Source organism: Onychostoma macrolepis, chromosome 18 (assembly GCF_012432095.1).
Source record: "Onychostoma macrolepis isolate SWU-2019 chromosome 18, ASM1243209v1, whole genome shotgun sequence".
NCBI lineage: Eukaryota > Metazoa > Chordata > Actinopteri > Cypriniformes > Cyprinidae > Onychostoma > Onychostoma macrolepis.
The window spans coordinates 7,700,612-7,713,903 of record NC_081172.1 but is presented as its reverse complement, the minus strand read 5'-3'; the positions used below and the strand labels follow the sequence as shown (position 1 = coordinate 7,713,903).

The window sequence follows — 13,292 nt, the reverse complement described above, 5'->3', positions numbered from 1 at the left end:
GACACCTAACTTGTCTAATTGTCAAAATCAAGCCTCAGTTCATCAGCAGCAGATGTTTCTCTGCATTCCGATTGAAGGCGTTGCTGTTACAAATGCTCTCATAAGTAAAACAGTGTGAAATACGCCCAAGGTGCATAGAAGTTGATTTAGTGTTATGGAGCTTAGAGTGGAAAGCAGTGGTTGGTGGAAAACTGTGGTAGGTCTGCTAAGTGCAATATTATATATTGCATTTGAAAATCCTGGTGTGTCCTGTATAAGAATTTGTGAAATATTGAGCTGAACACGCATATACCTTTTTTTTTTTTTTTTTAGGTCTGAATGCACATTTTTTCCACAATATCAGCTCATGCTTTAAATTATCAAGATGAACAAATCAATTAAATATCAATTGTTAATCAGTGTTGGTGTTTTCACGCAGTGAAAATGACATTAAAATAATTTACTGTCATGATTTTTAAATATACAATTTTTAATATGTATATCTGTTTATTGAACAATAAAATCAATAACATTACCCTGTGTGGCGACCTGCATCTAATTTATTAATTTCTGTCAATTATTCTTTTATGCATTTGTTATATAGGCTGATCTCTTATCTCTTCACAATGACGTCTATCACTTCACAGTCGCTGGCTACAAGGGTAAAGGAATGAAAACAGGTTTTTTTCATTTTTTTCCATCTTTCATCCTGCTGAGTGCATGATTCTTGGCACCTGTATATCAGTTTCCATTGAGGACAGAATCCTGGGGAAGCCATCTGTTGTAATCTCTCCATCCTCAGGCTTCTGGTCTGAGGTTCCTCCCTTTCCCTAAATCACTAATAAATGATTGTTTGTGATTAGGGCTGGTGAAGCTGACCGTCCTAACCACAACAGAGCTGACATACTCAGGCATGACCGTCAAACTATTACCCATCTGCTCCTCATAATCAGGCCCTGATCACGCTAATCACTATCATCAAAGGGAGAAAAATATATATTCCAAGAAAGACTAAAGCAAGAGCATGCCATTTTTTCCACATTAAAAGCATCTTGTTATTGGAAAAAAATAAAATAAAAGAGGGTAATTTTTCCCCCCAGAGGGACCCAAAAATTTAACAATACATTTGGTTTAAAAAAAATAAATAAAATGTAGCAATGATATAATTTTTTAATTTTTTTATATAATAATACTGGTTCTTGCCAATGCAAAAGTCACAGCTAAATCCTGCTGGTTCTGATTGGTTGCTCGGCTGTTGCTGGTTAGTAAGGTCTTCTGATTGGTTGCTAGTCGGTGGCCTACTGGTCCAAGTCAACTGAATCTACTTTCTACTGCTATTTAATCTTACTTTGAAGGCCAGAGTGAGAAATGTGTTCTTTCATTATTTGTGATATTTGCATTTTATATACCGTATTACTGAAAAATGTAAAAAATTAAAAATAAATGAATAAAAAAATGTTTTAGGCAGATCTTCGTGTTGAATTGAATACACTGATACAGCAAGAATTTTGTTTTACTATCATTTTGCATGGGTTTATTGTTGCATATTATCACATATTGCACTGGGTTAAAGAAATATAAACACTTTTCTAAAGCAAATTGCAAATATGTATCACATAATAGGCTACATATTCATGGCTTTTCACATTATATCACTTTGGTTTATTATAACACTAGCATCATTATAGCATATTGTTATATTGTAGAATTCCTGAGAGTTTGTACCCCTCATATTGTATTTTGGAGAAAATAATGATAATTTCCGACATTATTTTTAAAATTATTATTCATAAATATCATTTGTAAGATCCCTGCAGTATACTTGAAAATATTTTTCAAAGAAAATAAAGATTATTGGAGTTTTACAAGAAAACTATATTAAAAATATCACAATTAATTCAGTGTGTTACTATCTGTTTCTTTGTAATTGTTCATGGAATTTACTAGCAATTTCTGAGCGAAATTTATTTCTACACCGTTTTTGGTTCAGTGTAATTTTGCATGGAAACGAAAGGTTTCTTTACTACTAACCTTCGGGTCCGTGTACTTTTGCGTCCATTCGTTTTTCGTTTTTTACCCCAGACCAAAAAAAAAAAAATGAAAAAATAACTGTTATTGTATTTTTAAATGCTATGCTTAAAACCAAAACTGAAATTAGAACCGTACACACAAAATGTTACCCGAAAAAGTAAAATATTGACTTCTTTTCAGATTTTTTTGAATGAATTTTTGCACTTTTAATAAACATTTGGAAAATGCACAAATTAATATAGAAAATTTTGATTTTAACAGCTCTTTGGCCAAATGTAGTAATGCTTCTCTTGCACGTTCAGTTGAGAACTAGAGCCATCTTTGGAATAATGCAGAGACTTAATACAAATATGATTTTTAAAATAGACATAGCAGAATCCTGGGAACTTTATCATCATGAAATTATATTCTGGGATATAATTTTGTCAAAATTTTGTGTGCTATCTGGGTCACGGTATCGGAGAGGACCACGCATGGTTGCTCAAAGTACAGTAGGCTATATCGTGATATAGCGCTACACATGGTTTAATATATGGGGTAAATATAGAAATATAATATAGAAATATATAAAGTTATAATCTCCAGATACAGGCAGGCCTGGTTCCTGAATCAAATCACTGAGGGTGCTTCTGAAATCATTTGCCAATCTGAAATCATTGTCTTTTTTCCCCCTTCTCCCAAATCAGATTATAATAGCCTAGCTGTTTCAGATATTAAAATAGTTCAGTTTTGTATGTAATGGCAAAGTGATTATATTTCGTTTCGTTTTTTTATTAGGCTACGTTAATTTAGAAAAACGTTTGGAGCATTTTTTTTGTTCGTTAAATAAGTTTATTTCTTTCTTAAAGTAACGACCAAGCGGCCAGCGGCAGACCAGCAGGCTGATCATAGCCGCTTGATCAATTTAGCCTTCTCAAATCATCACGACTTGCCTAAAATAAAATCTATAGATATAGCCTACTGAAACAGTTCAAGCATATAACAATGTTTAAACGTTAAAGATAAATGTGCGCTGCATCCAATAGTTTGTGCAGAGAGCGCAGGACATGGAGGCGCCAGCGCAATCAATTGCATTTTGTTCAATGGAAACAACTTACGCCGTAATTTTTGCTCATAAAGGTAAGAGTAATACATCATTCGGAACCGTAAAGGGTCTACTTTTATTTGTGTGCACTCACAATATCAACAAAATGTCTGCTTTTAAGAAAACAATGATGCGCTTTCTGCCGTCTCCTCTTGAACAGGAGCGCTTCACAAAAATGAACCAAAAGTCAGCGAATACATGCCTCACAGACATAATAAATACATCTATAGAAAGCTTTAAATCACTACTTAACGAAATAAATCAAATCCATAACAAAAACTCTTTCATTATAATCCGTGAAGATGCACTTCTCTCTAAAGGCGTCTAATGAGGAGGAGACGGCAAGTCAGGATCATCTTCGCGACACTTACACAGAAAACACTTTATTAGTAAATAATTCAAATATCGCCTTACTATTTCCCCCGGACACATTCATGGTAATTACTTTTGCTGGGGCTTTGCTGCAAGCTTCAGCATGTTGCATGTATTTGAACGCAGAACTCTTCAGCTGTGCTGACGGCGCGCTCTCTGCTGCTGCGGGACACTAAATATCGAAGCGAAATGTTTTCATAAAGCAGTTATGGTAGCTAGGTCAGTAGCGCGAGAGGGTGCGTCTGTATAGAAACACTCAAAAAAGGTAGAAATTAAACTTAGCATTTACATACTTTACAAAAAAAAAGAGCTTTATATCATTTTTACGATTTTTAATGAAATAGGAATTTTGAATAATGAAAATGAGTTTGTTCCTGCTTATTTATTCATCAGAGTTCGAACCATTATGGAAGAAACCGCATTTTCCGTATTTCATTTCTGGGTTATAAAACGAAAAATGAATGGACGCAAAAGTACACGGACCCCTTCGTGGGAATAAAACATTCGAATTCGCAGATGATGCCTGAGAACTGCAGCATATTGTTTCCTCGCTTCCGATATTCAGAAGCATCTGGGGCTTGTGATGGTGATCCCTGTGGAGAAGATGATTCTAGTAAAGTCTGCTGGACATCCTGGTCTCCTCGCTCTGGCCTCAAGGCTGTGTCCCAGGAGTGTTTGATGAGGCGGCTCTGGTGCCAAAGGCCCCAGTCTGGATCTCTCTAAAGCAGACTTGGGACACAAGCACTCAATGTGGGCTTATAATCCTGCTTATCATCTCAGGCCAAAAAAACATTCTTCATCTACCGCTTCCAATGGAACCAGTTTTATGTCCACTCCCTTGCGTGGATAGGAAAGTATTGATGAACAGAAAGGAAAAGGTCACAAAGACAACAGGGTGTAGAACGACCAAAAACACATGTATTTGAGAGTTGTCCAATAGTTCATCCTTTAAAAGTGTCAGGATTGAGAAGGCATGGCTTGTGCTGATATGCAGCTGTCACAAAGTGAACACATTGTGAACATATCAGTTGAGGCAAAGGCTGAGGTTAAGTTGAAACTGAAACCATTTGGAAAGTGTTTGGAGGCATGTACTCTCCTGATTTTAGGAGCTATGAATGTCGCTCAAACCAATGTGTGCATGGGCTCACCCAGGTAAAACAGTCATATTTTAAACTATATTTAACATTTTTATACATTCAGTTCATTAAAATCAATACCCCTTGATTCTAGTGAGAATGATTGATCAGATTTATTATTTAAATTGTTTGGTCACACTTTATTTTAAGGTCCAATTCTCGCTATTAACAAACCATTAACTATGACTTTTGCCTCAGACTCCTAAATTGCTGCTTATTAATAGTTAGTAAGGTAGTTGTTTAGGTATTGGGTCAGACAGGGATGTGGAATATGGTCATGCAGAATGTGTTCTTTATAAGTACTAATAAACAGCCAGTATGTTAATAATAGGTATGATAATAAGCAACTTAATAGTGAGAATTGGTCCCTATACTTAAGTGTTACTAAAAGTTTATATTTATAATTTTTCATCAAAAGCCCTGTTATTTTTTAACCCCTCCCTGTAATAACATTTAGCAAATTTTATATAAATATATATTCCCAAAACTAAAAAAAGACTAGAAATCAATATAGAAAGCAATATAGCATTATCATGGAAAATGTGTTTCATTATGAGCTTCGGTCATAAAGAGACCATTTTTCACTATTCAATCAATTCCTGATGAATAAAATTGATTTCTTCATAATTTTCTTGTCCAGCATGACTTGGAAATATGTCTTATTACATATGACATACACATGCAACACCATTCAAAAGTTTTTGTGTCTTTTTTTGGCGTTTATTTGCTAAAAAAATACAGTACAAACAGTAATATTGTGAAATATTTCTACAATTAAAATGTCTGTTTTCTATTGACGAGAAGAATGACAACACATTCTTCATTGTTATATGATCCTTCAGAAATTATTCTAATATGCTCAGTTGGTGCTCAAGAAACATTTCTTATGATTATCAATGTTGTGTTGCTTAACATTTTTGTCGAAAACGTCTTTTTTTAGATCTAATTTTTTTAACATTATAAATGCCTGCACTGTCAATTTTGATCAATCTAACGCATTCTTAAATTCTTTCTATTATTCATATATATATATAAAATGGGCAAAATGGCCCTACTGTACATGTCGACTTTAATATATAACACACCTCAATATTTAAAGTTGGAAATGACGTTTGATGTCAACGGCTGAACTTTCCACAGAGAACCTCCATCACTGCTCTTTTCTTCCCCCTGTTAAGGCTACAATGTCTTTATTTGCCATTATTCTTTGATAGAAAGGTGCTGAGATTGACCACTCAGTGCTTGGCTGCAAGGATACAGTCAAGCACAGAGTTGTACGGATACAGCTCTTGTTCTGATTTTATCTCCTGCTGGGTTTCTGGCCACAGGCCCATCACCAGGCGCACTGACCTGAAAGGAAATCCCTCATTTAACAGCCGCCTGGAGAACTATCACATAACACCGGGGCCAATACATTCAGCCATAGAACAGTCACACCTAACCAAGGGTCATCTATCCCACAGAGCTTTGCATTCATTAGCAAAATCTTCTCCCAAGAGATGTTGGTTTTGCAAAAGCTCTGCTCATAATAATCCTTTCAGTTTAGTTCCATATACTGATTATCCACCTTAGATTTGATGAATATAATAAGTTGCACCATGAACACTGACATACATCATGCTGTGCAGTGATATTGTTGTCTAAAAACTGTATTTAGTATTGGATGAAGAGATTTGCAGACACGTGCTGCATTCAGCTATGCATACATGACTACATGCACTAAAGAAAGAGGCTCTGCTGTTTCCTTCTAAGAAACACATCAAGTCTAAATGAATGAGGTGTGATGTTTTGGGCATGTTTGTGCCATTTTTTGACTGATTGAAACTGGTGCTGAAACAAGTAGAAAGTGCATGCAAATAAAGAAAGATATCGTTCTTAGTAGGGGCTCAGTGTCTTTTTAATTAAAACATACAGCATTATGCATATTATGCAGTTTTAAGCCCAAATTTTTGCTGACGTTTTGCTACTTTGCAAAAAGCTTCATCTCATTTTTTAGTTGGAATTTAAATGAAAGAATTAGTTTACCCAAAAATGAAAATTTACTCACCCTCAGATGTGTTTGTTTCTTCATCATTTGCTCAAAAAATGACTCCTGTGCAGTGAATGGTTGTCGTCAGAACAACTGATAAAAACATAACGATAATCCACAAGTAATCCACATGACTCAAATCCATCAATTACAGTGATTATCGGATGCGACATGCACTTTTTCAAGTAGTTTGAACTGAAATGTGTGTTGGCAGTGTGTGTACACAACCACATTATAATGATGAAGATCCACCCAGTGGTTTTTTTTTTTTTTTAAATCTTGTTAAATCATTTCCCCTTTCTCAAATCGAGCTGATCTCAGATGCCTGTCAGTGTGATGTCACACGGACCCAGGCTCCTCCCACGATTGTTTGATTGACAGTAGCATTTCAGCACAGACTGGACTGGTGTCTTACCTTAGACCCGTCCTGAGTGAGCTGTCATCAGTCCGCCATTGTTTCACCGTCGGAGCAGATGTAGACAAGACTGGATGGATGTAATAATGAATATAGCAGTCGTTATTTACTCCCAACGTCTGAGTAAAAAAACCCTGTCAAAATTTTTGACAAATTTTAACCAAACTATGTTACAGACTTTTCATTAAGACCTTAAAGTATCATATTAACTTGTGGAAAATGGGCATCAGATGACCCTTTTAATGTCTTGTGAAGTGAAAAGCATCAACAAACCCATCATAAAGGTATTTTAACTTTAATCTGTCACTTCTGGCCAAAATACCAGTATATAATCCATAACAAAGCAGCTTCCTCCAGAGAAAAAGTCCATCCTCTGTTGTCTTCCAACATCAAAATCCATAAACACATTGGTTAGAACTATTTTCGCTTGTAAATGGGGCTTGATCTGTGCATATTTCTCCATTAATTCAGATGAAATAAGCTTTCCACTGGAGAAAACAATATTGTGGATAAAGGATTCATATTTTATCTAGAAGCAACAGTCTGAAGTTAAAAATCTTAATGACAGATTTGTTTCTTACAAATACCCAGGTTTACACTTCACTATTCCAAGAGTCAAAAAACTACTGCCTAAAGCAGGGTGGTTTGGAAGAATCGACCCAAACTGGGCAATTCATTTCAGAGCTGATTATGACTATACTGCACTATATTAGAATAAAGCAATAAGTCACTTGAGGCCAGAGATTTTATTAGTGTGTGTTCTTAGGCACAAGTGGCTGTTTTATAAAAGGTTGGCATAAGCAAAATGATAAAAAAACAAAAAACAAAACAAATGTCATATAATGATAATAATCTGAATAATTCTAATGGTAAGTAATATAGTTAATTAGGCTGTTTGTGGTTGCCAAACAACGCAGCAATTTACTGCTTTAATATAGAACCTGCGGCTTCAGATCCAACTCATCCAATCAGAATTTAGATTTTTCATTAGATTTCTCACTGCAGAAAGCTTGCTTTCCAATAAAAATATCTAAATATCATAAGAAAAATTACATTTACTTGAGAAAAAACATAAGAGATTAAGATTTGCTTTCATAGATTTTGTCTTATAAATTATTATGAATTATTTTAAGAAAATAAATGATTTTGCCTTACGGCACAGGCATTTTTGTTTATACAAGTTTATACATTTATGTTTAAATTTACATTTAGTTATTTTAATTGGAAAACAAAGCCAACCCTCACAGGATTTGCAGTGCTGTTTAAAGCATTTACATGCCGTAAAACAGCCTTTTTGTGTCTGGTAATCTATTTTGAGTTGTATTATGATATGGGAAACTGTTTGCAGGGTACAAAACCATATCTTGACTGTTATGCTCTGAGCTTGACCCAACTGGCAATGGTTTATCATACTTCTATCTTTACTGGAAGAAAAGTAATTTTCATAGCAGACCTATTAATATTAATCTTATTTGGGCTTTAGACAAGAAAATATGCTTTCTGCACTGCCAATTGACTCTTTCTGTCCTGTGTACACTAGCAGGGTCTTTCACAACTTCAGAAGAGCATCTCAAGGGTTTGCTCTTTCACTTCTTAGCTCCAGCAGAACAAACCTTTCATCTGTCTATCTGGTTCGCTTCCAGTGAAATGCTGGCACAAACATACACACTGTTTCACATGCACTCACAGACGTACATACACAAGCAGGTGTGAGAAATATGAAATGATTTTCCGCTTCAAATTGTGAAATCCACTTAAACAGACTGTTTTCACAGCTGTGTGATAGGCGCCAGTACTTAGGGCCAGACGGAGCAGCACATTTAAAAAAATAAAAATAAAATGATGTCAAGCCTCAGGAAAAGATACACTCTTGGAGAATGTTTTATATTGCAATGCTTCATTATGGTGGCTGAGACAGCGACCAGTAAGGAAGTGGCATGTTTTGTGGTTGTTGCAGATGCATTATTTCCATTGCACTGGTTGTCCATAGCTATGTAAAGTACACATAGCTCATGTATACTTTTAGGGAAGCAGCAAAACTTGTAAATAAGCCTAAAAGAAGCCAAGATTAGGTCACAATGAACTGGCTGACCTTACATTATCCCGTTAATACTCGAAAATAAATAAATAAATAAGTGGACATTAAATATTGAATTTTAATTATTTTGTCATTTCATTGGTTGTTATTTCAATGCCTCTGTTAAAAAAACAACAACAAAACAATTAACCCAGCATGACAACATTGCAACATTACAGTAATATCAACATAAAAATTAATGTAACACTGTTTCCATAGACAATGATTGATAGATAGACAGACAGACAGACAGCTCTGTTACACTAAAAATGCTGGCCGACCTTATGTCCACAGATTTCACTCCAGATACTAATGGAATAAACTCAGCAACATCCAATCTTAATTATATATTTCAAACTTTGGCCACTATATCCAACACTAAACAACCAAACAAACATAGAATAAACAAACAAAAAATAAAAAAGAATATGTGGTTTGATAATGAATGCAATTGAAAAGAAATTGAAGAAAATGCAATTGAAGAAAATACCTTCGACGACTTGCTAATAAAAAGCATAAAGAACTGGCCAATCAGACGCTACAGCTCGCCTACTCCAACTGTTTGAAAAATTATAAAAAGCTCATTTGCAACAAAAGAGATCAATATTATGAAGCTAAAATTTATGAAATCGATGAACCAATAGACCAAAACAATTTCTGGAATCTCTTTAAAAAATTTGAAAGCCCCAAATCAAACACATTACTCCAGTGTGGCACAGCCTGGGGGTCTTACTTTAAAACTCTTTACCAAAAACTTGAACCAGACCTCAACCAGCCCCAAACAAAAACAAAGAGAAAACTAGAAGATTTAAAGAAAACAATAAAAAATTACCAAAACCCTTCGGACATGATTATAACAACATATAACAGAGCACATAAAAAATCTCAAATTAAAGAAGGCATGTGGACAACACAGCATCAGTAATGAAATGCTCAAACTCAGCAGCCTTTATATGTAAAATGTTAAATTATGATTCAAGCTCTGGCAAAATTATTCAATCTGATCTTATCCTCTGGTGACTTCCCTGAGACCTGGTCTGAAGGACTGATCACTCCTATATATAAAAAAGGAGATAAATCCGATCCCAGTAATTACCGTGGTATTTGTGTGGGCAGTAACCTAGCAAAGCTTTTCAGCAATATAATAAACAACCGCATAGTGACATTCCTTACAAGACGCAACATCCTAAATAAATCACAAATTGGCTTTTTAACAAAACAACGTACATCCGACCACATCTATTCTCTCCACACTCTAATTAACAAAAATCTTGGCAGCATCCCGGGCCTCGCTCTGCACGACTCTGAAGTCAAATGACCTGGTTCTGCTGTCCCTCACAACAGAGGGTCTCCAGCACAGCCTGGCCCTGCTGGAACAGTACTGTGAGGAATAGGCACTGACGGTCAACCTGGACAAAACCAGAGTCATGGTGTTCCAGAAGAAGGCCAGGTCTCAGGGAAGCAGCTACCAGTTCAGTTACAGAGGAGAAGTCCTCGAGCACAGCACCAGCTACACTTACCTGGGCATCGAGATCTCTGCATCAGGGGGCTTCAGTCTGGCTGTGAAGGCCTTGAATGAGAAGGCCTGGAGGGCATTTTATGCCATCAAATCACGGTTTGGCCAATTAAAATGACCAAATAAGAAGAAGAGAATCTGTAAAGGAAGTCAGATCTGCATTTTTGAATCAGCTGACTCCCATTTCCAAACCATCAATCTGTACAACAGTGGAATGGTCTTAATTCAAGGGAATGAAGCTAGTCTCCAAGCTTTCAAAAAATCATTTCCCCTTTTAAAGCAGACAGTTGAGGAGGAAACACCTTGCCGTGTTAAAGAGGAGGAATCTGAAGATGAGAATGAACTGCTGACCTACTCTCCAGCAAAGTCTCTTTAAGACAAGTCATGTCACTCGGCGGCCATCTTTGAAACGCCTCTTGGGCATGCAAGTGCAGCCCCTATCTCTTTGTACGGGAAAACATCAAATTCTCCAAAACTGTTCTCTAAGCTTACGATTAAATTTCATATTTGAAATCTCCAAAGAAATCTGTCAACAACTGTATCATAAATGTTGTTTCTTTTGCTCAAATAGCATTATAAAAAGCTTATTTTTCAGGCTAGATTAGCATGTGCAGTCCTCAGCGCACGTCTCAGAGCACTGACTGTTTCTATAGCAACCGGGACTTCTAACGGCAGGTACAGTTACGTGCTGATTTTACCGATTAGCGATTGGCTCTTCCATTCAGAAGGCGGGGCTTCCTGCGTTGCATTTTTCCCCATTCAAAAATATACGAGTGACATGTCTTGGGTATTCTATAGTCTTTGTCTCCAGTAAACACATCTCCGGTCCCATCTGATGAACTGATGACTGAGCAGGCCACACATGCGTCCAGTTATCTCAGGTGTCTTCCTGAGAAAATGGCTCTTCTAGAGATGGAGGTGTCAGAATTAAAGCAGCTAATCCTGAGCCGCCCAGATGAATTTACCGTCAATAATCTAAAGGCTGAAATTAAGGATTTGCACAACGTCAACATGAAACTTAAGGCTGAAATGTCAAAAATGAAAGAGGACTCAAGTTCACGAAAAACACCCACGAGTTAAAAGAAAAGCTGAAAGAACAGACTGCAATGTGTTTACAGCTGAAAAACAGGGAAAGTGACTCTCCCAACAACAGCTGCACAGAGAGTAGTTTACAACTCCATCATGAAGCGACGTCACACAGCTCCACACCTCCAGACACAGTGAATGGCCATGTGAAGGAGCGCACTCACACACCGCCGCTGTCCCACAGAACACCAGAGACCACCTCAGTAGTTCTTCTGATGGGCTCAATTGGAAAGAACACTGAACCCAAGAAACTCTTCCCCAGACAGCGAGTTCTAGCGCTCCACTGCAGAAACACAAAACGCGTTCATGAACTGCTCACTAGTGATGATCTCGGCAGCCCGCAATGTATTATCATTCATACAGGATACGAATGACCTCCATAGTTTAAATGAAGGTACGGCCAAGGCAATGCATGAGATGGCAGACAAAGCCTCATAGACATTCCCCAGTTCACATGTACAGGTCTCCACCTTTCTCCCACGGCTCGACATTCCACCTTCTGTGATTGACAAGATCAACGAAGAGGTCCATCACTCCTGTTCCAGTCTGCCCAACGTGCACTTAGTCCATCACAGCTCTATAAGACCATGGCACCTGTATGACGGGCTCCACCTGAATCAGGATGGAGTTAGGATTTTTGCCAAAGCTATCAAAGATGTTGCCCTTGGACGCTTCCCAACAACCGGCTATAAAGGAGCAAAATGAAATGTGAGAATGCAACCGTTTGAGCCATCTGGACCTTCATCTCGCTCAAGACCACCACAAGACCTTCACAGACAACCCATGACTTCAGGATGGTCTCACTGACAGCAAAAGGGACTGAAGGCCCGTCCCAGCAGAGACCAAGCTACGCCCAGGTACTATCACAGCAGACACCCTCAGCAGCAGCTCAGGAAGTTTTTTTTTGGGGGGGGGGGTTGCCTCCAGATAAACAGCAGCATTACTTAATCGCCGATCATATAAAAATTTTAACTATTAGCTTTTGGAATATTCAGGGCACAAACACAGATTTTTTAAATAGCATCACAAATGTTGAAACATGGTGTAGATCAGATGTGTCCACTCTGTGTCCTGCAAGTTACTCTGAAATCATAGTGCCCTCCTGGAAACTCAACTCAATACATCGTGGTAGATATTCTGGAGGTTTAGTCATATGGATAAAAAAAATAACCTTGCCCCTTTTACATCACCAGTACAGCAAAAATCACATTTGGTTAAAATTGGATAAAAGCTTTGGAATTCTAGATAAAGACCTTTTTATCTGTGGAATTTATATTCCTCCATCAGATTCCCCATACTATGGCAATGAAGTATTTTACACTTTACAGGAAGAAATTAAATCAATATCAAACTCTGGGGAAAATTGTACTATGTGGGGATCTAAATGTTCGAACTGGTTCAGAATTAGACTACATTGATAACTCGGGAGATAAACATCTGTTCACACATTTACCCCAAGAACTCTTCAGTAATCTACCTAGAAGAAATAACCAGGATACTGGAGTCAATATGCATGGGAAAGAGGTAGCCCACCTTTGTCAAACTTTAGGTCTTTATATCCTCAATG

The 13,292-nt window shown here is 37.0% G+C and overlaps 1 protein-coding gene across 5 annotated transcripts in view; it reads right to left on the bottom strand.

Annotated features, from left to right (window-relative positions):
* bicd1a (bicaudal D homolog 1a) overlaps window positions 1-13,292 on the bottom strand; it is a 91,466-nt gene that overhangs the window by 50,972 nt on the left and 27,202 nt on the right. For 4 of the 5 annotated variants that reach the window (XM_058751024.1, XM_058751025.1, XM_058751022.1 and 1 more), the window contains 2 exons: window positions 7,047-7,116; window positions 6,650-6,724 (listed from right to left, as the gene is read on the bottom strand). In XM_058751024.1, the coding sequence (XP_058607007.1) occupies window positions 6,650-6,676 (27 nt within the window). In that variant the 5' untranslated portion in view covers window positions 6,677-6,724; window positions 7,047-7,116. The remainder of the gene's footprint in view (window positions 1-6,649; window positions 6,725-7,046; window positions 7,117-13,292) is intronic. The other variant, XM_058751023.1, reaches the window with a different exon arrangement.